The 27,698-nt window shown below is 37.5% G+C and overlaps 2 protein-coding genes across 4 annotated transcripts; both read right to left on the reverse strand.

Annotated features, from left to right (window-relative positions):
• Window positions 1–727: 727 nt before the first annotated feature.
• Window positions 728–27,668, reverse strand: LOC139137251 (mucin-5AC-like). Of its 3 annotated transcripts, XM_070705246.1 has the most exons (9): window positions 27,518–27,668; window positions 26,388–26,475; window positions 25,323–25,350; window positions 21,200–22,926; window positions 21,031–21,089; window positions 19,412–19,608; window positions 1,973–2,005; window positions 1,396–1,610; window positions 872–1,006 (listed from the first exon to the last, which is right to left on the reverse strand). In XM_070705246.1, exons 2-8 carry the CDS (start codon window positions 26,466–26,468, stop codon window positions 1,423–1,425), a joined length of 2,313 nt encoding a protein of 770 aa, XP_070561347.1. In that variant the 5' UTR covers window positions 26,469–26,475; window positions 27,518–27,668; the 3' UTR covers window positions 872–1,006; window positions 1,396–1,422. The 3 variants fall into 3 exon arrangements, with proteins under 3 accessions (XP_070561346.1, XP_070561347.1, XP_070561348.1); XM_070705245.1 differs by having other exon boundaries at window positions 728–1,610; XM_070705247.1 differs by lacking the exons at window positions 872–1,006; window positions 1,396–1,610; window positions 1,973–2,005 and adding exons at window positions 15,542–17,944; window positions 18,683–18,715.
• On the reverse strand, window positions 4,663–8,826 carry LOC139137253 (mucin-2-like). Its single transcript, XM_070705250.1, has 5 exons — window positions 8,697–8,826; window positions 7,815–7,908; window positions 6,349–6,376; window positions 4,843–5,507; window positions 4,663–4,734 (listed from the first exon to the last, which is right to left on the reverse strand). The coding sequence occupies exons 2-5, from the start codon at window positions 7,893–7,895 to the stop codon at window positions 4,672–4,674; spliced, it is 837 nt and encodes a 278-aa protein (XP_070561351.1). The 5' UTR covers window positions 7,896–7,908; window positions 8,697–8,826; the 3' UTR covers window positions 4,663–4,671.
• Window positions 27,669–27,698: the final 30 nt, after the last annotated feature.

The following is a 27,698-nucleotide window of genomic DNA, read 5'->3' on the forward strand; positions in this document are numbered from 1 at the left end:
TATTGTTCCATATAGATACAGTTTATGAACAATTGTTGTGAAGATGACATTTGACATTTTACATTTCATAATAGTTCCTCGTAAGCCTACCTTGAATACGTTGTTTGTATTTTCCTACAATTGTTATGAATATCATTTAAAAGAGCAATAACTTGTTAAACACCTATATTCTTTAAATTGCAAAAGCCCAAATATTGAGAACTAGGTAGGGACATCTTATTTCAGTCTCGAAAACTGTAATTTAAGATCGAGTTGAAAGTATTGAGCTATGACTGGGAATCACATACTAACTTTTGTGTTTTTGTCCATGTGAATGATTTTCAATCGCTGACCTCAAACAATGTAAATAACTTAAGGCTCGCTGAATGTTGAAAGTACATGCACGAAAATAGCCACGGAATGATGGTGAGCAAGTAAAGTCCTGTTCTCTTTTATTTAAGTTGCCAGTAGTTGCCTCTTGTGTAAACCAAATGACCGTAAGGTTACTTTCACTTCGGGAATTTCTGTAACCTTATTTCCAGGTTTACTGGAAACCTATTGCTACCTGATTTTAAGTAAAACTAAACAAGCAATGAAGCGGTGACACTTTTCGCGCGCTCGTGGTACTCTGATGGCATAATAATGACGGTCATTTCAGGTCATAGGTTGCCGTGTTCCATTAAATTCACCTGGTGGGGATGTTCAAGAAACAGGTTGTTCAACACAAAACACGACATTCACGAGGCAGTTTCCTGCTAGCCTAAGCGAAAATAAATTTATTTTGGTGACTATACACCAAGGAGAAAGACTCTTCTCAAAAGCGCTCTTGGTTCATAGAAATGTTATGCCAGAAAGTGTATATCCATGTAGTCTGCTGTTCTATACATTAAAGCCCTGCAAAGCGCATGCTCCAAAAGCGTCATTACATCATATTATAAAGTTGCTATTTTATCCAATCTTTGTCATCCTCTGTGTTAAGTTGTTGCATTGGAGGTCAGATAATTATCGTCCTGGAGACCGTATATCCCTGTCGCATAAAGAAGAAGGTCGTGTCAGAAAGTAAGAGCTACAAATGAAAGCTCCGAATATGTTCGATTGATATCGCATTTTTGGATATCAGAAAATAATATTCTAGAGGTAATAAGTAAAGGAAGGACAATCTGGGGATCAGGATGAATACCGCCTCAACGCGGGATGTTGATGTTAATTTATCGTAGCAGAAGCAATAGCCATATGGCTCCAGTGTTGACTTTGATACATGAAGACGTTTTCAAAACAATTTATGGTGCTTCATAGAGAAAACAAAGAAAAGTGCACAATGCCATGTTGTGCAAAACATTTCGCTTTCTTGCAATTAGTCTGATTAGTCTGTTTAGCCAGCTGCAGGAATCTGTCACCCAACCTGCTGTTACTTGCCAAATTGAGCGTTTTGTTAGCAAGATGCTACTCCGTCATCGGAATTGCTCCTCCGCCAGGCGTTTCCGTCGTCTGGTCGTCAGTGACGGGAGTCTGTTTGTACTTCCCCTTCCTGCCAAAGCGTCGGAAGATGCACACAAAGCACAACACCACGGCAGTCACTACTATCAAGACAGCGATGATGGAACAAACAACGATGACGATTTTCACAGAATCTGCAAAAAATGTATATACAGATAAGTAATGATGATAGCAATCATCATCATCATCGTCGCCGTCGTCGTCGTCGTCGTCGTCATCACCATTATCATCATCATCATCATCATCATCATCATCATCTTCTCCTTCTTCTTTTTCGAAGACGACGACAACGATGATAATGATATTGTTGATGGTCGTGTCGTTTGGTGTTCATTCATGGTATATAGCTTAGGTTCGAAAAAGATCGTATATGTATATTATTCATTGACGGAATAAGCGTGCACGTGGTACGACATTAGTGAGTATGGTTCGATACAAATCTAAAATCAGGGTCAATCAGGGTATATCGACATGTATCATTTACAATGGACATTACCTTTTTCTGGTTTCGACGTTTCTGGTTCGCGACCTGAGGAGGAAGTTAATACACAAATTATTGTACATAATCCCAAAGTTTTCTTCCGTTGCACTGTCAAACACATGATATCTATAAGTATGCGGTCGTTCGTTCCTTTCCCAGAAAAGCCAATTACACAAAAAACACAATGATGTGTGTACAATGAAACGCATGCAACAAAGGCAGGGACAATTTAGTGCGCCCTATCACTGAAATGCTTTTCGTTACTAAGTGAGTCTATATATTCTCCATACAGGATGTACATTAGGAAGAGATGTCGAGCTTGATGCGAAACCCGTATCCTGGACGGACTTATCACCATTGAGTTAAAATGGACCAATCAGGTTATTGATCGTAATTACTAACGGACCTATCACAGCAAAGCTACAATCAGTATAGAAGTTTGTCAAGGTATTTTTGGATAATTCTCCTGACGGGTCAGGAGCTTGTTAAGAGAATCAAGTTGTTAAGGGATAGTGAGTTTCCAGTTCTAGTTTTCTGATTATCTTCACTAAGTTTTGAGTGCAATAAAACCTCAAGTGTTTTACCTGCTTTACTTCTACTGCTGGTGTCTGAGACACGTGACTGCCATTAAAGAACCTACATTCTCATTCGCCACAATGCTACAACATAAGATTAAGTTGCTAAATTGCATGCATGCAATCCTTATGCTTATATTTACCTGGCTCAATCACAGAGGCTGTCCCGGGTTCGTATGAGATACCATATGATTTGAAGACGTTTGATTGGTTTACACTGGAAATAAAAACTTCTAAAACGGTCTGAGCATCAACAGTCGCACTGTCATCGACTAAAAGCTCACTGACCATTATGGCCATACTGCCTGTTGTGTCCCGCCTTCTCCTGGACCTTAGGATCCTAAAACGCCAATGAAAGTACACGAGCTCTAAGTGACCTAAAGGTATTGTTTTATATAGTTTCAGTCGCGCAACACTGCTTAAATTTTCAGAACAAATATCGCGAGTGATGTGTAGGTCAAACTCAGGTACTTTTCTTGTAGTGTTCCCAAAATCACCAGATCACAGCATTGCAACAATATTACTTACATATTATGCAACAAATGAAATGATAGGGTGTTGTGTAATGTTGTTTTACCTCTCTCCTTCGTTAAAGTTTATTTCAAGTTGGTCAGAGCGATGCATTTTCTTAATGCTGTATATTTTTTTCATCCATCACTTATGTCCATAATTCAGGCATTCAATGGTGTCGATCACTTTATTTGCATTCGATAGATACACATTTTTGAAAGTCACAATGAACGTGAAGCCTCCCGGTGGACTGAAAACCTGTCGTCTTAAAAGTCATACAATACGACTTTAGGAGGAAATTTGGATGTTCTGAAGCTCTGTTCGATGACGATGATGTATTGTTTCTTTCATATCGTCCGTGTAGTTTAATCAACGTCTAATCGCACATTCCCGAAAGTGTCCAATTTCATAAACAAATCAGAACTCGTAACGTGGCTGTTGTTTTGTTCATAATACTGTAGGTTTATGAAGCATATTCAGCTGAATATTTGTTCTTCAAAGGATTCTAAACAAATGATGATAACAAAATTACTTTACGTCCGCAATGTTTTGTAAGCATAGGATTTAATGGTAACTTTATGATGACGGCGCATAGTCATCAGATAACTGAGAGAGAACTGGAACTATTTTCAACTTGAGAGCTTCACAATTTAAAAAATATCAAACATGTTTTAAATAGGAAACACTGCTTTTACAAAATTATGCATAGAATCGTTAAACCACAAAACAGTTATTTAAATATGTTAGTGATGAAATTTTTTTCGACAGATTTTCCTCTTGCATGGTAATAAAGCAAAAAATTGTCATTTGCAAATAAACCTAAAATTCTGGAGTGAAAACTATGTAAGAGAGACGACCCAATAAGTTATTTACCCTCGAGGCAGCAGATCGTTTGCCCTCCTACCCTATGGCAAATAGTTCCTTGATTGGGCTATAATACATACACACATACATACATACTTACATACATACATACATACATACATACATACATACATACATACATACATACATACATACATACATACATACATACATACATACATACATACATACATACATACATACATACATACATACATAATTACATACATACATAATACATACATACATACATACATACATACATACATACATATACATACATACATACATACATACATACATACATACATACATACATACATACATACATACATACATACATACATAAAACACTAGACTTGGTTCAAGTCGGTGAATTAAAAAAAAATAAAATCATTTATAATAGTTTCTCTTGTGTCTCTCCTATTTCGTACAAACCTATCCGGAATTTGGCAGCTCACGCCAGGTTTTCCCAGCTATTGAATGCGTCGAGTTTGAGTCTGCGCAGTAGTGAGTTAGTTTCTGCCGGATTCAGGGTGAAACTCCGCTGCATAGCGTTCACTCCACTCATCGCGTTCACCCTACTCATCGCGTCCACTCACGCGCGCGTTTCACATGAAAGCAGAATACAAATCATTGCGTTCACTCCACTCAAACATTCACAAATCACAGACTTGAACCAAGTCTAATAAAACACGAGCAGAAGCATACTTCGCAAACAAAGTGATACAAAGTTTGAGATAAAATTATACCATATGTCTATATTTACCATGTGAAATTAGCACTGAAGCAGCACACGGGTATCGTCTTATTTAATGTTGTCCACAGCTGTCGAAATAAGAAATATAAAGAGTCCGTTATAAGTATCCACCTCGTATTATAATTTTTCTTACGATTACAATTGTATGTGCGCAGAATTCTAAAAGCAACACTTACCTCCTCGGTACTTGCTTTAGTTATGTTATGTTGAAGGCACATTCCCAAATCTGTGTCAGAACTAATAGTGACGTTGCATTCGAGTCGAAATTCCCTTGGACAGGTGAAGGTCTCAGCTGAGCAATCAGTATTCTCGTCTTCTGCGCATGCCGTTGATTGAGTTGTTGGCATCATAGTCACTTCCGGGCTACTAGAATACTCAGCTGAAAGTTGCACTGGCGTTGAGCTCACTGTTGTCACAGCGTTGCCTTGTGTTGATGGGCACGGTGCCGGACACAGTACACGGATTGCATAGTTTAAACAATCACCGCTTTGTTGGCTGTGGAAACACAGAAATCCTTGCTCCAAGTTACATGTCAGACTAACTTGTCCAGTTTCGTTGTACGGAGTATTGGTGTCATCGGCCAAAGCACATTCAATATCAGTTGGCTCATCACAGAATCCATAGGGACCTCTCAACTGATTGATGAGTTCAAACTCTCCGATTGAAGCGGGGTCAAGTGTTGCGCCATTCTCATCATCCATCCATTCTGTCCACTCAGAACACTCTTCGACATGTACATTTGTCGATGGTTGAGTGACTGCAGTGGTGCCAGGACTAGTTGCAAAACTTGATGTAAGCTGCATAGACGCTAAGCTCAAAAGTGTCGTAGCAGTGCCTGGTGCTGTTGGAGATGAAAATACTGTCAGATAGAGCGAATACTTAATAGCATATTTGTGCTTCCGATGAACAGAACATTCAGAGTCTTGAAACGCTAGTCAAATGAATAACATTAAAAAATGTATTCCTACCCAACAGGTCTTACGAGTGTCTCTGGATAGTTTATCCCAAAATATTGCTAGACACATAAAACAAAGCAATGGACGCAAAACGAACACTCCAAACCCATTTGTGGAGTCAACACCCCCGATACACATGCATGTGTTCGTGACCTACACGGGAATGAAGAACGAATTACACTTTTCATCACAAACATAAATTAATGACAGGAGATGTTCAATTCTCGTGGGCCCCAAAAGTAAATTTAAATGACGAGCTCCTGACTCAGAGATAGGTTCGCACATGTAACAACAGTTAGGATTTCGCAAAAAGTGCAATTCTTCCCTCAAAAACTACACGAGCAAGATTGCAAATATAAGAAAGAATATGATCACTCAAAGAAGTTGAACACACCGACTTAGAAACTCATTTCAACAGAATAAAAATTTCAAAAAAGCAACAAGATTATGTAGACAGTCTGATACTGAATATTTATCAACACGACAGTAAAGAAGAAACCACGGATATTACACGTGGATCATATCGAGAACATGCGGTAAATTCAAGAAAATACAGATCTACTTTGATTTCAATCAATAGTTTTGAATAAAATGCAGCCATTGACACATACGAAGACTGACATGCTATTAAAACAGATTCAACTGATGTATTAAAGCATCTTTACATAATAATGTAAGGTATATATAGCCATACCACAAAAATAATACAAAAGCCAGTGGACTCACCTGCACTTCTGACGTCAACAGCTGCGCCCTGTTGAGAAAGCATGACGTAATGATTTTAACTAACCCGCTAAAGAATAATCAATTTTGCCACAGTACTCTGACGTGTGAACTAAAGAATAAGAGTTTTTCTATCGACATTGACAGTCATGGCAGTTTTAAATATAAAAGATGGTGTTTCAGTGCTCTAGACATTGGATAATCTTTAAATAGTAACTGGAAATAACGTTGTTTGTTCCCATCAATATTTGAATAATCTCTGTCAACATATCTAAGTCAAGTCATGGAAACCTTAGAATATGCCAAGCTGCCTGTATATAACGAGCTTTTACGTTCTGAAGATGCAATTTTGCTCATAGATGGATAGTCTCTGAAATGCACTGAAGACTAATGTCCAACTAGCAACTGTGTTGCAAATAGTTTGTTTATCAATGCTGCACTCGACGAGATATGCTCCTGATCATGAGTGAATCGCCAGGAATCGCACTCAAGTATCAAGATAAAATATGATCGAAATTAATAAAGCATTCTCCCTCAAGACATAAGCTACTGTCTAGGGAAATTAAGGCCAATTCAAATGTTCAATCATGACTGTTTCTTGATTGCTATACTGTACGTTCGGAATCATTGTTATTTCTATCAGCGAGGCTTTTAATTTCAATGAATGCTATGGTAGAATGCTCCTTGGGGACAGATATTTGGACTTTCAAACTTTTTCAATTATTTTCTGATATACCACTTGAGGGGGTTCATTTTAAAGCTCTTGGTTTAAGAAAACTTTTCAATGGCTCAGTTTTTCGAAATACGAAAAACATATTTTCCTCCATAGAGTTAACACAGGAATGGCTTACATTTTGAATTTTAAATATCGGTAAATCTTGGGTTATTTGTTTCTGTAGTACCAAAATTTGCCTGGTGACCCCTAATTTTTGTTATTAAATTTTGAAGAGAATGTTTGAAATATTTCTTAATTAGGAAAGTTTTAGCAAAAAATTTAATCTTTCACTTTCGAGGCGCATACTACGTTACTGCTGTTGTCTACAATGTTATGAAGAATTCTGAATGAATTGTGAATTAAACGTGCAACGACTTCTACATATTGCCTTTCCGAGACAAACGCAGCTAATGAAAGTTCATAAAACACAAAGAGAATCTCCATAAACTGATGTAAATATCGACTTAGAATGATGGTAAGCTTAACAATGTTCGGATAATTTTGAGGACATTCAGCCAAAATCTGGCAAGTTAGTTCCCTGTCTTAAATCACGTTTGTTATTGATACAGTGATAAGGTTATGTTCATTTCAACTTAAACACATTACGATAATAAAACTAGTCGTATCGAAATATAAACACACTCTTCCACACACTCGTATCATGCCTGGCATTACAATTGTACAATAAGGGTTACTTTTGTATCTGGCATTACAATACAAAAACGGTTTTTAAATTAGACATAAACCAACTTACTCGTAGCAGCATTGTAGAAAACAGAGCCGTGATAATTACAATAAAATTCTTCAAGGACTTGTCAACTTGTATGCCACCCATGTTTGAACTGAAACTAGAAATGTTAATGAAGAGTTTAAAAAGTATGAACAAGGATTATTTACAGGTCATCGAACGATGGACACTTTCAGTAGAATTGATCTGTTTATGTTTGAAGAAATTAACGTCAAAATGCCAGGTATTCGTTGTGTCAGAGGTTACCTAAGTAGACAAGAGAGCTGGTTGGATAAGACCAGAATCACGGCTAACAATAGGTCTACACACCACGAGGCCTCTTTGCATCGAGTATGTATATCATATGACAAATGTCTGTGTAACGAATATAGATAAATGCACAGATGGATATACACACTAGAGAGCTGTTTCTGCACACGCTTTAGCTGCCAATACGGCGTTGCAATACAGTGTGACTCAGCGTATTTGAGTTCAAGAGTGTGTGTCCTTGCGCCAGTGCTTGTCTGAATGAAAAGTGCTACAAACCAAGAAACCTCTCATTTGTAAATGGAGGTGAAAAGTTCACAGTGACTCGAACTCCTCTGACAGTAAGCCCCTTACTCTGGACATTCCGGGTCTCGAACTCACCATCCTCCGATAGTGAGTCCGGTACCCTAACCACTGTCCCACGGTTGTCCACAAACATGACAGACGTTATAGCGACCTGACATTTGAAAATCGTAGATAACTGCACAAACTGAGAAGTGCATTCAGTTGGATATGTATAAATCCAATTGGCGCAATCGTTTTGCAACTCATTAAATGTTGGCGACGCTCGCCGCTCACAGCGTACGGCTTTACCTAGTCTGAGATCTAGCTAAACCACTCGAAGTGTACGACGTTACTTACTTGTACAGACAACTGATGTCAAGTCGGATGTTCAGATTAAGGCGTTGGTTGATTTGTTTTTCAACGAGGCCGGCTGTGCCCACACTGATCAGATTTACTGTATGCACTGCATACAAATGACTTTTATACGCGACCAAGTGAAGGAAGGTATTCTTTTCGATATGAATAAACAGGGAATCCTTGAACTTTAACCCGAAAGACTATTATTGTAAATCTGAGTTGCATGCTTGCCCTCGTCGCAGTATGCATTTAGGGTTGGGTCAGATTATGTTCATTGCAATGTAGATCCATTAATTTGCCAAACTGTCGGAACGCAAGTGGTGTCGTTGAGGGCGTCGATCAGAGAGACGTGTGTACGGCGCTTATCTGACAAAACGTGCTTATCTGACAAAAATAACTAATTACTGCTTGTAGCCTTACTCATTTGTGGAAAGTAATCCCTCACACAATACTTCGTCTGTTAAAACACACAAACGAAATCTTAATTAGAGCAGTCTAAAATCACAAACATCACAAAATAGCCATATAATAGTTAAAAATACAGTAAATTTCATTGATTGCGTAAAATCGCCGAGCACATCAATCAATCACTGTGTATACATCGATCAACACACAGAGGCTAACGGGTAGAGGAGAGGGCACGAGGTCACATGAGGTCGTCCGCTCTCACGGCGGTGGCGGGAGTATCAAAATCACCACAATGGCAAGCAGAGTACTTATGTTTACGTTTTTATCACCTTCCTCGATCGCTCATTTTGCCATCTAAGTACATAGGCCTAAATTATACTCGTCTCAATAAACATGCAAGTGGATGATAAGAAAAGCACCTACATGTTGCAACACGGAGTTCCCCCCCCCCCCCCCATGGTCTCGAGACTCGACTACACTACAATACAGTGAGCGAGCCCGAGCCCGGGCGATGGAAGAAAAACCACAATAAAAAAGAATTAATTACATGTCAACAATTTGAGAGTAGTTTACAGAAACAAAATCCTCCGTATAGAAGACTTCGTATTAAATTGGCACACTCGGTGTCCACAACATCATACGAAGCGACATGTACCGCGCGCATGAAGTGCGCTGGCTAAAGCGACTCCCCAGGGTATTGCTAAAAAGAGTTTTGTCAGATAAGCACATTTTGTCAGATAGGCGCCGTACAGACGTGACGTCACTATTTTTAAAATTGCTGCTGAATAGAGCTGATCGCAAATCACGTCACTGTTCTCTCTCATTAATGTGCATAGATAAATATTTGTCCGCATTTTCCGCATAAATGACGAAAATAAAACCTGCTAATGTTGCAATGGCTATTTAGCGTCACACTTATTCGTATGAATTGATGACTCAGACTACAAGCTGTAACAACAGCCGCGCATACAACGACAAAATTTGTCGAATTTCAGGCATAAGCTTATTTGTCCGAAAGTCAGGCGCGTGCAGTTATATTTAGTAACAAACCTGAAATCGCGATCAACGCTATTGCAAAGGCTGCCGAGTCTGATCGAAAATGCATCAGTTTTCCTTGACATTTATGTTTAAACATCGCTGGTGTTGACAGGGATATACCCTACCCGCCATCTCAGTGGAATGGAATGCCAGTTGTTGGATCAGATTTCATTGTAGACATTTTCCCCCGCATCGACCTTTGCATAAACAACGAAACTCAGCTGAAGCTGGCAGACAAAACCGAGCAGACAATGCGTTGGCGCGGAAGCTAGCAGACAAAACCAGTACTCTTCTCTACGACCTCAATGTTTGACTAAAGACTTATTAAATATTACCTCGTTTATACTGCGGTGAGTTAAAATATCCTATATTTTTTTCGGAAAAAATAATGTCGACAGCTTGAAATCACAGGCGGGAAAACAGCACGAAGATAGTACCGTTGCACTTCCGGTCGGTTACACTGACTGTGTGAGGGCGCTTTGATTCATCGGTGGGCAGACTTTTTTAAACATGCATTTTTTATACAAATAATATATATATACTATTGGGCAAAAATTCGATAAATAACGTATGAAAAACTTGTATATCTTCACTTTAAAGTGCATATGTCGTCTGAGATAAATTTTATTTCTGCATAAAATTACCCTATTTATATCACAACATCAAATAATCCCATTTAATTTTCGTATTGCACTGCATAATCAAAGAACAGAATTGACGTCAACCGTTTCAAATTGAGTGTGCATCCATCTCACCTACCAGGTCTAATTTACACATACCCATACTAGCACAAAATATACATGTCATTGTCTAATTAGTTTCTTTGCATAAATTATCTTCAGTCCAATTAGCACCTGAAACCTAAATTTTTACTTTTGCCTCTAATATAACACTGTCTGCTGGCATTTCAAATTGAGTGTGCATCAATCTCACCTACCATGTCTTAATCCATACTATCATAAATTACACATTTCATTGTCTAATTAGTTTCTTTGCATAAATTATCAGCAGACTGTGTTATTTTATGTGCTAAATCAGTATATGTTGAGACATACATTAATTAAAATTGAGATTATTTATGCAAAGAAACTAATTATGCTAATTGGTATGTATAGTCTTATAGAGCGGATATGTGTGTATTATACCTGCTATGTGAGATGGATGCACACTCAAATAAAACTACCAGCAGACAGCCCTATATTATGTACATAATCAGTATATTTACTAAGAGGCATTAATAAGAATTGAGATAATTTATGCAGAGAAACTATTTATGCTGAGTGGTATGTATAGTCTTATAAAGTGGATATGTGTGTATAATACCAGCTTTGTGAGATGGATGCACACTCAATTAGGACAACCATCAGGACAACCATCAGACAGTCCTATATTATATGCTAAATCAATAAATGTGGAGAGATGCATCAATTAAAATTGAGATAATTCATGCAAATAAACTAATCATGCTAAGTGGTATGTATAGTCTTATAGAGTGGATATGTGTGTATAATACCTGCGATGTGAGATGGATGCACACTTAATCAGAACTACCGGCAGGCAGTCCTGTATTATATCCTAAATCAATAAATGTGGAGACATGCATCAATTAAAATTGAGATAATTTATGCAAAGAAACTAATTATGCTTAGTGGTATGTATAGTCTTATAGAGTGGATATGTGTGTATAATACCTGCTATGTGAGATGGATGCACACTCAATCAGAACTACAGCAGACAGTCTTATATTCTGTACTAAATCAGTGTATGTGGAGAAAGGCATTAATAGCAATTGAGTTAATTTGTGCAAAGAAACTAATCATGCTTAGTGGTATGTATAGTCTTATAGAGTGGATATGTGTGTATAATACCTGTTATGTGAGATGGATGCACACTCAAGGGTATATTTTTAGTAATTTAAAAAAGGGGGTGATGTGTATCAATCATCATACAGAAATTTGTTTTATGTATGGTTATTGATGCTGTACTTTTCGGAATATCATTAAATTTATATAACTAATATTAGCCTAATATTTGTTTTACTTTCATCTAAGTATATGCAGAATCTTTTATCTTCTTAATCTGAGGCAATCTAGTTTTTCCTTGTCTTGGTTTTGCAAGCAAGCTGTATCATTTATAGGATTTACCTATTAAGGAAAGCGCCCTCACACTTCACATAAGGTGAAGTTACATTACGGTGACCGGCAAGCGAGATGCGGAATTCTTTCCGTCATTTCCATCGTAGGCGTAGATATTTCCTGCAAAATATTACATATCTTAATCGTTACCGGTGTAATTGATGTAATTCGTGAGTTTTGTGTCGATAATTGGAGGTGTTAACGCGTTACTTGTTTTTCCTGCTGGCTTCCAAGCCAAAGTATTGTCTGCTGGGTCTTGTCTGCTAGCTTCAGCCGAGGAACAACGGAGGACGATCGCGATTTTCAAGATTAGTGACGTTTTTTTTTGTCACGAAGTACCGACGGTAGCAAGAGAAGTCGATCTTATCTGTGAAGGTAATTTATTTGAGCATATCGTAGCGAAGTATGAACACTGTCGGACAGTTTATATTAAACTGCTGCAGTTTACTGTGACCCACATATACTGATAACTGGTTTTACAATGCATAGGCTATGGCATATCGCTACATGTACAATAGACTGGCCATAGCATGAGGCAAAACTATCTTGAAGTGTTTTGGAATATTGCAATGCTTGATTTTGTTTGAACCTGTCATTTGTTTTTAGGGCTTAGTATTGTTTTTTTAAACATTTTTTGCTTTCTTTGTTTGAGCATAGACAATAGATAAACTGCGTTTCTCTACTGTCTATGGTTTGAGAACCCAATTTTCGTTTGTTGAATTATCTGTTTGTTTTTATGTCTTGGTGTGTGCGGTGCTGGACACATGATATTGTGCAACGGTAGCTGTACTTTTGGACAATGTGGTGATCTTCAAAAAGGCTGTTTTGTTATTTTTTTGAGAGAAGACAAGATTATATTTTCTCGCCTATGGAAGCTAGCCTACCTTGCTTTTTGTAGATTCCATGGAATTTGTTAAAAATTCCTTTCCGCTTTTTTTCGCCTTGTTTTGCCGTTTAGTCAATACTTTCACTTTACCTCATTGACAAACTTAAAATAAGAGTAATGAGGTAACGATTAAACGTATCGTTGCAATAGCCGTAAAAACACGAGAGCAGTTTAAACGAATGGTCTGAGCAACAAACCTCGCAACAGTCAGACCAAAACATAAGGATTGTAGAATGGCTAACGTTAAACTAAACATGTGGGAATACAAAACCATTTGACCATTTGATGTTTAATATGCCCAAGAGACCTACACCAAGAGACCGTAGATGGGAATAACAAGGTGACTGATGAAGGTACACCACTTTGGTCCTGAAACACCGTTAGGAAAAATCATACAAACACACCATTTTCCCCGGGACCAAGATCATGACGAGGGTCAAACAACTATCGATTCACCAGTGCCTTACCATGTTTCCCTTTGTCATGAAACCTCATTGATCTAATCATCATCACTAAAAAGGTAGAAACTATGAGTGAAGTTGCCTTCATTTCCTGTTTCCATACTGTATCTACTTTCAAAGGGAAGGGAAAGAAATCTGCATTGTGCACATGAAATGTCTATGAGAATATCTCTGCCACCTTCAGAACACGCACTCAACAAACGGCATCAGTCATTGATAAGGGTCTTGCAGTTCTAGAAAAGTTTTGTTGAATATATTTATAATAGATCGAGCACAGTTTTACATATTAATGATGCACGAGGGGACCTGTTTTTCAAGAAGCAACGATCATACAATTAAATTCCTTCAAGTAAGTCGACAATTATAAAACATGTCAAACATGATGCATATGCACAAGGAAGGTCAGATTTGGAGACAGGAAATATTTAATTTGCCAAATAGACAGACACCAAGACTGGGGATGGGAATAAAAAGGTGACACTTGGCGCGTCTATAGGACAGCTACATCTCCTGTTGCTGAAATTTGTCAAGAGTCGTCCAAATGTGACAGCTGCAGAGAATATGCCAGTAGGTGTGGTAGTTATCGCTGTGGTCTGATTTGCATAGTACTTTGAAGTTGCTCTTACCTAAACTAATACTATCACGTTGATGTTGACAGAATAAAGTTTTAGTAGTTCGTCTGAAAAAATACACAACAGAGCTTTTTGAAAGTAGGCTATGGTTCTATTAGTGCACGTTAAATAGGTAAATTTTGTACGTTTTCAATTTAGAATTTGACCAAATTACAAAATGTACCCATAAGACCAGTCTCAGGCACATAGAAACATACAATTCGACACAAAATTCAATTAAAATCGGTAATGAATTTGCATTTTATGCCTTAAAATATATGGATTTGCTAAGAAGCCATATTGGAAAATGTCCACCTTACAACTGTGATATCGGATGAATAAAATCACAAAATGTACCTTTTAAACCTGCAAGAAGAGTCTCAGGCACATAAGATTTCACACAAAAGCTACTTGAACAGTAATAAATTGTGCTTTTTATGTGGGTGGAGGGACTGTGTCCGAACAAATGCGTGTGGTTCTTAGTTAACATTATGTCTGTGGACATGTTCTGATCTGTTAACAGCGTTATCGCATCGACTATCGGTTGATATTGAAATAAGGTATCTTGTCGCGGTGGTGAGGGACAGCTTTCATGTAGGTGCTATTAACTTGTGCCAGAGGTGAGCAAACACAGTCGAAAACTAATAACACAACAGAAGGCGGCGCAAAGACAAGCGGACAAATTTATGATCTTGTTTGATTAATCAATATAAAACATCGCACTATGCTACCCATTTGATAGCTGCCTTGTCAATAGTAACGGTTGAAGAGATGGCAGCTGTAACGTTTGATATATTTGCTCTGTCGATCACCTGTATCTTCCGGTGCATTGATCACTACGAAGACAGATCTTCTACTTCACAGCATTTTTGTGAGCGTTTGATTTTACTTCTAGTCGATTTTGTTGTGAAAAGAGTAATTTTTTAGAGATGTTCCGTAGCAAGTTACATACATACAAACAAACAAACAAACAAACAAACAAACAAACAAACAAACAAACAACCAAACAAACATGGAATAGGCACAGGGCACTTTTCCAAGTGAGTCAAAAGAATAATGCCTACATAGCTCATCTTCACCTTCAGCAGTTGATGAAATTAATCACTTTAACCCATACGCTTCATCCCACCATCTGTGCTTTTTAACTGTAGCTTGGATCAAATCATTGCCGATCACTACGAGATATTGCGAGACGTGCATTATTGAATTTTAGTTACAGAATAGTCATCAGGCAGGGAAAATAAAGCAGCAAGCGTAAAGATATATAAACGCAGGCAAACAAGATAACACAAACAGCAAATGTTCATATAATGAGTATCGTTTTGTCGTTTATTGTGACATATACCAAAATTATAAAAATGTAGCATTACATATTGATATTTCAAATCCAGCCTTATCAAAGGTCTCATTTTACTAAACCTACCATTGAATTTGTCAAGCTTAAATATGTGTTCGCCATGATCGACTATGTGAACCTTCCCGGACTGCAACATTGTACATATTCATTGACTCTGAAATATTCCTGAGATATATGAGGAACAGACACGGACTGACTATGAATGTAATTGTAAATAGCCTGGTGACCCAATATTTTTAATTGATGCATATAATGTGCAATATCTGAACAACAATTTATGTGAAAATAAACAAAACTGTTGGATTGGAAATCTAAATAATTCTACAATGTATGGATAAAGCGCGGTAATTACTTTTAAGTTTGCAACAGCTTTAACTGTTCTTTTTGAAGGCCAGAGAAGTGATCATTTAAATTTTATGCACACTTTCAGCGGAAATAGCTAAAACTTTCATTTATTATTCAGTGTGGTTCAAATTTAAATAAAACAAGTGCAGCATTTCAAGAAAGGAACTGAAAGTAAATATATCGAGTCGGGCAACGCTTACGGAAGATTCATAATTTCTGGCATTCGAAAAGGATAAAGTGGGTTTATTTCAAATCCTTCTAGCTGCCAAATTAATCTGGTTACATATTGATTTTTTGTTGTAATCTCATCCTCACATTTAAGTCTTACTGTTAAAATACTGCATCAGTGCGAATATAAGAGAAACCTAACCCGATTTTCACGATTGATATCGGAAAATCGGGATAACAACAGAATTAAAACTTACAATAGAATGGGAGATATAAGAACAGGTTTCGGGTACTACCATCGATTACAATTCATTTCGTTGCAAACTTGTAATCGAATACATCGATTACAAGTTTGCAATGAAAAGGGACAGGAAACGAAGGAAGAAGACTGATAAAATGGAAGCAAATGATATGAATAACAATAAGGAGGCAGACAGAAAACAGATGAAAATATGATGTGTGCTGAATGGTGATTACAAGTGATTTGAGATTGTCAGGAAGGCTGTCGTTGACGAAACTGCTAACATTATTTTAGTACATTGTTTTCCTCCATGTGGACTCAAACTCAAGAAAGTCCATTGAAGGACCTATGAGACTACTGTGATACAAGAATAAACAGGTCTTTTCACAAAACTACGATTACATATCTCTTATCAACATTCAGTTTACAGCCTTTCCGTCTGTTTGCCCCTCATTGAATTGCCCCTGATTGATTTTCATGTAAACTGTTCTAATGTATTTAGTCCCTCCTCTGAATTCGTATCTTTACTTTCATTTTCCAATATCCACCAACGAAAGGTCGTACCTGAGGCATCTTGATTTTCTCTGCTCCCATTCTAATGTTTCTAATCAATTACCTTCTGATTTTCCGATTTTGACTGTGAATACCTGGACGCTTACTGCTTTTCTTTATATGTACCGACATACTTCCTAAGAAAATGTTGATTGTTCTGCAGGTCAGCCATTTAAACTCGGGAAATATAGATAGAATAAAGTTGATAAATATACTGTCCAATATAGAGATACAATCTATTTCTGAAGACGACATTTGAAAGCAGGTCATGTACTTTGCCATAAAAAATATGTAGCTGTTTTACTTTTCATAAGCGTATCTCATAAACCCATCTTGAATATGTTGTGTTTCCAAAATGTCTACAATTGTTATGAACATCATTTGCAAGAGCCATAATTTGTTAAACTCCTATACTCATCAAATCGCAAAGTCTAAAAGTTGAGAATTGGGTCAGGTCATCGTATTTCAGTCTCAAAGACTGTTATTTAATAGTTGAAATAGTACTGAGCGATGATGGCAAATCACATACTAAATTTTGGGGTTTTTTGTTTACGTGAAACATTATCAGAGTTCACTGCAACGAATTTATGAAAGCTCCGAATACGTTCGATTGATATCGCAGTTTTTGATAACAGAACATAAATTTATAGAGATATTATAAACAAAAGAAGGACAATCTGGAGATTAAGAAGATTACCGCTTCAATGCGTGATTTGATGTTAATTGATAATAGCAATTAGTATATTTAGTCTGTTTAAGGAATCTATCACCCACCCAATCTATCACCTCTATGCAGGAATCTATCAACCAACTTGCGGTTGCCCGCCCAATCGAGCGTCTTTTTACCAAAATGCTACTCAATCATCGGAATTGCTCCCCCGTCAGGCGTTTCGGTCGTTTAGTTCCGGTAAATTACTGGATTCCGTTTCCTTCTCCCCCTCCGACCGAAGCCTTGGATGATGTACACAAAGCACACAGCGCCACGGCAATCACTACAATCAAACCAGCGATGGTGGAACAAACAACGATGACAATTTTCACATAATCTGCAAAAAATACATACACAAATTAATAATGATGATAGTAATCATCATCATCATCATCATCATCATCATCATCATCATCATCATCATCATCATCATCTTCTTCTTCTTTTTCTTCTTCTCTGTGCTTTCTCCTATTCAGTAGAGATTTTTCATGCACCTCGCATCTTGCCTTCTGTCAATAACAAAATTGTGCTTTTTTGAGATTTAATTGGTTTCTTTCTCCATGTTGCAAGTGATATAGCTAACTGTTTGCCTTTTCACCAGTTCTCTCCGGCTCGCTCCAGCATCAGTGTCATAGCTATTTTGCAGTTTTTTGCTGATTTTTTATAGTCCAACTTTGCTTTGTATTTTCAGTAATTGACCATCATTTGCTGTAACGCATTTATCAGATTTCATTTTTGCTTTCCGTCTCAAAATTTGAATTGTTTTGATATGTACTTTTCTGTACAGGAGATTAATTTTAGTAATAAACGTTCATTTGAAAAATCAAAAATCAAAATCTTCTTCTTCTTCTTCTTCGACGACGACGACAACGACGATGATGATGATGATGATATTGTTGTTGGTTGTGCTGTTCGGTCTTCAGTCATGGTATATAGCTTATGTTCCAAAAAAAATCCAATGATATTTATCGACGGAATAAGTGTGGTACGACATCACTGAGTATGGTTCAACAGATAATCTAAAATCAGGGTCAATGAGAATCCATCGACAGGTATAATTTACAATGGACATTACCTTTTCCTTGTTTCGACGTTTCTATTTCGCCACCTAAGGAGGAAGTTGATACTCAAATTATTGTACATAATCTCTCAGTTTTCTTCCGTTGCACTGTAAAACACATGATAGCTATAAATATATGGTCGTTCGTTCCTTTTCTTGAGAAGTCATCACACAAAAAGGACATGCGGAGTACAACAATGTGCCCTGTTTCTTTTAACAGTGTATTGAGAAACTCAACATATATAGGCAGAGAAAATATAGCGCATCCTATTACTGAAATGCTTTTGTTACTGAGTGACTCTATATATTATCCATACAACATGTTCATCTAGAAGAGATGTCGAGCTTGATGCGAAACCCGTATCCTGGAAGGACCAAACATCTTTGTGTTAAAATGGACCAATTAGATTGTTGGTTGTATTTACTTAGACCTATCAGAGCAAAGCTATAATAAGTGTGGAAATCGTCTCTTTTTTGCATAATTCTCCTGACGAGTCGGGAGCTGTATTAGACAATTGAATCCAGTCTTTAAGGGAGAATGAGTTCCGAGTCCTGGTTTTCCGTCTACCGTTACTAAGTTTTGTATGCAATAAAACCTCACGTGCTTTACATGCTTTACTTCTGCTGCTGGTGTCTGAGACACGTGACTTTCATTAAAGAACCTGCTTTCTCTTTCGCCACAATGCTAGAACATCAGATCAAGTGGGTAAAACGCATGCATACAATCCTTATGCTTACATTTACCTGGCTCAATCACTGAGGCTGTCCCGGGTTCATATGAGATACCATATGATTTGAATACGCTTGATTGGTTTATGCTTGAAATAAAAGCTTCTAAAACGGTCTGAGCATCAACGGTCACACTGTCATCGACTAAAAGGTCACTGACCAATATGGCCATACTGCCTGTTGTGTCCCGCCTTCTCCTTGACTGTTGGATCCTAAACGCCAATGATAAATCATATATATCTAACGCATTTTTCAAAGAAAGTACACGAGCCCTAAGTGACCTAAAGGTCTTGTATTATAGTTGCAGTCGCGAGACATCGCTCACATTTTCAGAATAGTTATAACAAGCGATGTATAGGTCTAACGTAGTGTACTTTTTCTTGTAGTGTCCACAAAATAATTAGATTGCAGTATTGCAACGATGTTAATTACATATTATGTAATAAGGGAAAGGTAGGGTATTATGTCATGTTGTTTTTCTCCTTTCCTCGCTAAAGTTTTGGATGTATGAGCGATGCATAATGCTGAACATTTTTCGTCCATCACTTATATCCAGTATTCAGGCATTCAATGGTGTCGGTCACTTTACTTGCATTGATAGATATAAAGTTTCAAAACGAACAATGGACGTTAAGTCTCCCAATGACCTGAAAACCCGTCTTACAAGTCATACACTGCGACTTTAGGCAGAAATGTGGATGTTCTCGAGGTCCGTTCGCAGACGACGAAGTATCGTTTCTCAAATATCGTCCGGCAGTTTAAACGATATCTCATCGCCCATTCCCGAAAGTGTCCAATTTCATCAACCAATCAGAAATCGTGACGTGGGCTGTCGTTTTGTTAATTTCAATAATACTGTAGGTTTATGAAGTAAAGTTTAGCTGAATATTTCTTCCTGAAAGGATTGTAGGCAAATGATGGTAACAATATTAATGTACGTCCTCAATGTTTTTCCGCAAAGGATTCAATAGTAACTTTTTGATGACGTGGCAGGATGCATAGTCATCCAATTACTGAAAGACAACCGGAACTATTTTCAACTTGAGATCTTCAGAATTTAAAGAAAAAAACATCAAACATGTTTAACATAGGAAACACTGCTTTTACAAAATTATGCATAAAAATCGTTAAAACCAATAAGTGATTTCAATATATTAGTGATGAAATTTAATCTTTTCAAACACTTTCCTCTTACATGAAAATAAAGTATTTGAAAATAAATAAAAAATTTGGAGTTAAAACGATATAAGAAAGGCATGTAATGAAAACATTGTAGCCAACACAAGAAATTATTTACTCCCGAGGAAGAATACCATTTGCCCTCCTTCCAAATAGTCTCTTGATTAGGCTATAATACATACATACATACATACATACATACATACACACATACACACATACATACATACATACATACATACATACAACATACATACATACATACATACATACATACATACATACATACATACATACATACATACATACATACATACATACATACATACATACATACATACATACATACATACATACATACGTTCGTATAAAACACATAAACAGAAACATTCATTATGCTTCATCGCAAATTAGGTGATACAAATTTTTTACAAAAAATATATTTCTATAATTACCATGTGAAGTTAGTACTGAAGCAGCACACAGGTATCGTCTTATTCAATGTCGTCCACAGCTGTTAAAATAATAAATAGAAAGAGTGCTTCATCAGTTGTCACCACCTTTTATCATTGTCTTACGATTAGAAATATATGTGTACATTATAAAAAAAAAATCAACACTGACCTCCTCGATGCTCGTTTTAGTTATGTTCTGTTGAAGACACCTTCCGATATTCATTTCAGAACTAATAGTGACGTTGCATTTTAGCCGAAATTCCCTTGGACAGGTCAAGGTCTTAGCTGAGCAATCAGTGTCGTCATCTTCTCCGCATTCCGATGATTGAGTTGTTGGCACCCTTGTTACTTCAGGGTTGGTAGACTGTTCAGCCAAAACTTGCACTGACGTTGAGCTCCATGTTGTCATAGTGTTGCCTGGTGTTGTTAGTGATGGGCTCGGGATTGGCGTTGAGGTTGGTGTCGTTAGTGATGGGTCCGGGACTGGCGTTGAGGTTGGTGTCGTTAGTGATGGGCTCGGGACTGGCGTTGAGGCTGGTGTTGTTAGTGATGGGCTCGGGACTGGCGTTGAGGTTGGTGTTGTTAGTGATGGGCCTGGGACAGGCGTTGAGGCTGGTGTTGTTAGTGGTGGGCCCGGGACAATCGTTGAGATTGGGGCTGTTAGTGATGGGCACGGTGCCGGACACAGTACACGGATTGCATAGTTGAAACAATCACCGCTTTGTTGGCTGTGGAAACACATAAATCCTTGCTGCAAGTCACATGTCAGACTAACTTGTCCAGTTTCGTTGTACGGAGTATTGGTGTCATCGGCCAAAGCACATTCAATATCAGTTGGCTCATCACAGAATCCATAGGGACCTCTCAACTTATGTATGAGTTCAAACTCTCCAATGGAAGAGGGGTCAAGTGTTCCTCCATTCTCATCATCCATCCATTCTGTCCACTCTGTACATGTCTTTCCGACAGTTGTTGATGGTTGAGTCACAATATCAGTGCCAAGATAAGTAGAAAGACGAGATGAATATTGCATTGATGTTGAGCTCATTCTTGTGTTGGCTTTTCCTCGTGTCGTTGGTGCTTGGCATGGTGTTTCACAAAGTACACGGATGGCATAGTTGAAACAATCACCGCTTTGTTGGCTGTGAAAACACAGAAATCCTTGCTGCAAGTTACATGTCAGACTAACTTGTCCAGTTTCGTTGTACGGAGTATTGGTGTCATCGGCCAAAGCACATTCAATATCCATTGTCTCGTTACAGAATCCATAGGGACCTCTCAACTTATGTATGAGTTCAAACTCTCCGATGGAAGAGGGCTCAAGTGTTGTGCCATTCTCATCATCCATCCATTCTGTCCACTCTGTACATGTCTTTCCGACAGTTGTTGATGGTTGAGTCACAATATCAGTGCCTAGATAAGTAGAAAGACGAGATGAATATTGCATTGATGTTGAGCTCATTCTTGTGTTGGCTTTTCCTCGTGTCGTTGGTGCTTGGCATGGTGTTTCACAAAGTACACGGATGGCATAGTTGAAACAATCACCGCTTTGTTGGCTGTGAAAACACATAAATCCTTGCTGCAAGTTACATGTCAGACTAACTTGTCCAGTTTCGTTGTACGGAGTATTGGTGTCATCTGCCAAAGCACATTCAATATCAGTTGGCTCATCACAGAATCCATAGGGACCTCTCAAGTTATGGATGAGTTCAAACTCTCCGATGGAAGAGGGCTCAAGTGTTCCACCATCCTCATCATCCATCCACTCTGTCCACTCATAACACTCTTCGACATTTGTCGAAGGTTGAGTGACTGCGCTGGTGCCAGAAATAGTTGAAAAACGTGATGGAAACTGCATAGATGCTAAGCTGAATAGTGTTATAGCAGAGCTATGTGCTGTGAGAGACGAAAATACAGTTAGATAGACTTTCAATTATTATGAATAGAACATTCAGAGTCTTAAAGCGCTATTCAAATGAATCACAAATTCATCTTTTCTACATTACAACTCTTAAGAGTGTCTCTACATAGCTATTCCTTAATATTGACGGACAAACAAAACAAAGCATTCGACGCAAATTGAACGCTTCAAACGGGAATCCCGACCTCACCAAAATAGTTCCCATGTGTGGATTCCCCCCCCCCCCCCACATTTTCATGACCAACACGGGAATGAAGAGACAATTACACTATTTCATCACAACAATAAATTAATGACATGAAATGTTCAATTGTCATGGGCCCGTACATTTAAAGGATGAACTCAAATTACAAAGATAGGCTCGCACATACATGTAACATCAGATAAGGTTTCACAAAACAGTGCCATCCTTCTCTCAACGTTGCATGGGCGAGGTTACAAAAATAAGAGAGAATATGAGCACTCAAAGGAGTCAAACACACCGCGTGAGAAACTTATGTCAAAAGAATAACAATAATAAAAATCAACAAGATCATGTACACAGTCCGGTACAGACTATGTATCAACACGACAGTTAACAATAAACTACTGACATTATATATGGATCTTATCGAGAACAAAACGGTTCTCTTCACCTAAATACAAGAGAAGCCAGTAATGGAGGAATGGTCACACAAAGAGAATAAGGAAAAAAAAGAATCGACGGAAACCTATATAGGATGTGCATTCTCTGATTAAACAGGAGTAATAATCACAAATCGCACAAAACTTTATCACAGCAATAAATACACATCGCTTAACTCGGCGAAAGACAGCCTCGGGGACAATTATGTGAAGAAGAGCTTTTCATTTTCTATAAAATCTGAAAGGACCATTAAAGATACAAGACGCCGTCTTAAGCAGGGCTGTGTGATATTCTGCTTAAAAAGACGTCACATTGATCATCATGATATATGTGTGAACATCCGACTAAGTTGTGTTAGAACAGAACTCATACTTCCTTGAGGTATGTAATTTTCAATTTAAGCAAGATTTAGTAAAGTTGTCGTAAATGTATATATTATGTTGGCTTTCTTTACCCTCTCTAAAGCTCCATCGAAATATTTCACACAATTAGGTTACTGCATCAAGTGGCTGTTGACCCGGAAACGTTTAAGCGAAACAGCAAGATCTGCATAAGAAGACGAATAATTGCGTAGAACGTAACATACGCCTAATAAGCGGCGACATCCACCGAGACGCTAATTGTGTTTCACGATCATATTGTCGAATTAAATTCTGTAAATTGATTGCAATACATTGTATTTTGCAAGCTTGTTTTGATCCAACTTCATGAATAAATATCAAAATTTCACGTCATGGTTTGGTAACGTGTCCGTTATATTAGTTGTGACGTGTAAATTGTAGACCAAGAGCTGTAGTAGTTCTAATAGTGGTAGTAATGGTAATAATAATTTGATCGATTGTTCAAAATCCCGTTTCCCGAAGTCATTAACTTGAATGAATCAAGACCCCTGATACCTCCTAGCAAGCCTAACAAACATACCGCTTTCAACCAAAGAGTGTATGTACCTTAGTGTCAGATTGAGAAATTGAGAAAATGACGAGATTGATAAATCATGGAGGGACGAGTTATCTCCGTATCATAAGTTTTGCGATAAGATCGATTAAAGCTACCCTTGTTATAATTTTCTGATTTAGACTTTAATATCAAACACATTAAACACTCATTGACAATCTGATTTCAAGAAAACTTGACAGGTTGATACTGTAAGCAACGACATACTCACAAAACAATAGGGCTTCCTGGCGTAAACATTGTCAAAGTTCAAGAACGAACTTCTATTCCTACTTAATTGTAAATCCTTATCAGACGACACTTTTTCGAAGAAAGGGAAACATTTATAAAAAAATTCCGTTTTAGTATGGCGGATGTAACCTTTGATTACTTTCGCTTTTTAATTATTTTTAATTGTCAGCTATAAATGGTAAAAAACCTAAGTGTGTGCATGTTATAAGAGAAGAAATATTGCATTCGATGGTAATCAACAGAGGCGAAGCGAGCGTTTTAAAATCATCACGCCTTTCAAATGAATATCAAAGATACCTTACATACAATCACTGAAGCCTTATCACTGGAAGTGATTGTCTCAGTGATGATGATGTTTACAGATAAAATTATTCTTTATCAAGTTTGTAATAGTTAAATAGAACCCCTGGGATTGCGATCAATAGTTTTGACTAAAATGCAGAATACGTACAAAGACTGACATGCTATAAAAACATATTCAACTGATGTATTAAACTGTCATTACACTATGATGTAAAGTACATAGCCATACCACAAAAAAATTATACAAAAGCCACTCACCTGCACTTCTGACATCAAAAGCCGCACCCTGTTGGGAAAGTAGGATGTAATGATTTCAACGGACTCAAAACTGTATAATCGATTTTGCCCAAAATGCTCTGATGTATATACTAAAGAACTAAAGATTCGTGCTCTAGAAGATGAATAATCTTTTTTCCGAATAACTGGAAATATCAATGTTTGTTCCGAATATACGAAACAATATTTGAATTCGAAACCTCTTTCGATACGTAACTGTCAGGGAAACCTTAGAATGTGCCAACCTTCCACTACGTAACGAGTTTTTACATTGTAAGATGCAATTTTGCTCATCTGGAGATAAATAATCACTGAACTGTACTAATGACAGCCTTGGGTGAGAAAAAATATCACACGAATGTCCGACCGGTAACTATGTTGGAATGCAAATAGTTTGAAAACGCCGTTTATCAATGCTGCTCTCCATGAGATCTTCTGATCATGAGAAAATCTTTAGGAATCACACTAAAGTATAGTAATAAAGTACGGCCGAAAATTATAAAGCATTCTCCGTCATGACATAAGGTACTCTCCAGGGTAATTGAGGCCGATTCAGATGTTCAATCATAATTGTTTCATGATTGCTATACTATACGCTCGGAACTAATGCTATTTCTATCAGCGAGGCTCATGATTTCAATGAATGGTATAATTAACGCTAGAATACACGAATTGTGAATGAAACTTGTATTACCTCTATCGTCTTTTCGAGACAAACGCCGTTCATAAAAGTTCATGAAACACAGACAGAATCTCCGTCAATTGATGTAACTATTGACTTGGAATGACAATAACAATGTTTGGATAATTTTTTGGACATTGAGGTAAAAAGCAGTTACCTTATCCTTGTCTTAAATCACTTTTATTCTTAAGACAATAATGTTGTTATGTTTATTTCCACCTAAATACTCTGTACGATAATAAACTCAACCTTGTCAAAATCTACAGACACTCTTCCAACGTTGTCCTTTCCTGACATTACAATTGTATCTGGCATTACAATACATTAAGGTTATTGAACTTGCATTTAGATATGAATAAACTTACTCCTGGTAGCATTGTAGACAACAGAACCATGATGATTACAGTTAAGGTGTTCAAGGACTTGTCAGCTTGTATGGTACCCATGTTTGAACTGAAACCAGAAATATCAATTCAGAGTTTAAAAAGTATGAAAAAAGGATTTTCAGTAGAATTGATCGGTCTATGCATGAATAAATTAACATCAAAATGCCAGGTATTTGTTGTGTCAGGGGTTATCGAAGGAGACAAGAGAGCTGGTTGGATAAGACCCTATTCAAGGTATTAATAGGTCTGCATGATGATGTATTAATGAACTTGAGTACATAATCTTTATGCGGTAGGTCGATCAATAGACACCATGAGGCCTCTTTGCATGTAGAACATTACTTAGTGAGCCTAACGACTTATCTTATGTGAACTCTATAAAAAGAGCTTCAAAGTAACCTTAATTATTCACGATAATGTATAACTAGAATCAACACGTTTTCCTTTATGCTTATCACGAATGTTGAGGCACATACGAAGGCAAAATTACATATGTCAAATTTCATGTGACGAGAGTTAATACAAGCTATCTTTTAACAACGATAACAATGAATAAGTTTATCATGGGGATATTTTTTACTCTGTATGAACAATGTCTATGAAACGAATGTAGGCAAATGCAAAGATGTATTCACGCACTAGAGAGCTGTTTCTGCAAATGGTTTAGCTGCTCATACGGCGTTGCAATACAGTGTGACTCAGCTCTTTTGAGTACAAGAGTGTGTGTCATTGCGTCAGTGCTTGTCTGAAAGAAAAGTTCTACCAACCAAGAAATCTTTTCAAATTTGTAAATGGGAGGTGAAAAGTTCGCAGAGCCTCGAACTCACTTTTCTCTGACAGTGAGCCCGTTACTCTGGACTTACAGTTACCCTGTCTCGAACTCACCATCCTTCGGTAGTGAGTCCGGTACCATAACAACTGTCGCATGGTACCTCCGCGAATATGGCAGTACTTATAGCGACCTAGCATTTGAAAATCTTAGATAACTACACAAATTGAGAAGTACATTCATTTGGTTATGTATAACTTTGCAACTCATCGCTAGCACCTTACGGCTTTACCTAGTCTAAGATCTAGCTAAACCACTCGAAGTATACGACATTACTTACTTGTACAGACAATTGATGTCCAGTCGGGTGTTCAGATCAAGGCGTTGGTTGATTTGTTTTCAACGAGGCTGTGCCCACAACAATCAGATTCACTGCATGCACCGCATACAAATCACTTTTATATCCGTGTGTTGTTTTTCAAAAAAATAATCTCATGGACCAAATCGTTCATGTGAATTAT

This window comes from Ptychodera flava, chromosome 7 (assembly GCF_041260155.1).
Source record: "Ptychodera flava strain L36383 chromosome 7, AS_Pfla_20210202, whole genome shotgun sequence".
Lineage (NCBI taxonomy): Eukaryota > Metazoa > Hemichordata > Enteropneusta > Ptychoderidae > Ptychodera > Ptychodera flava.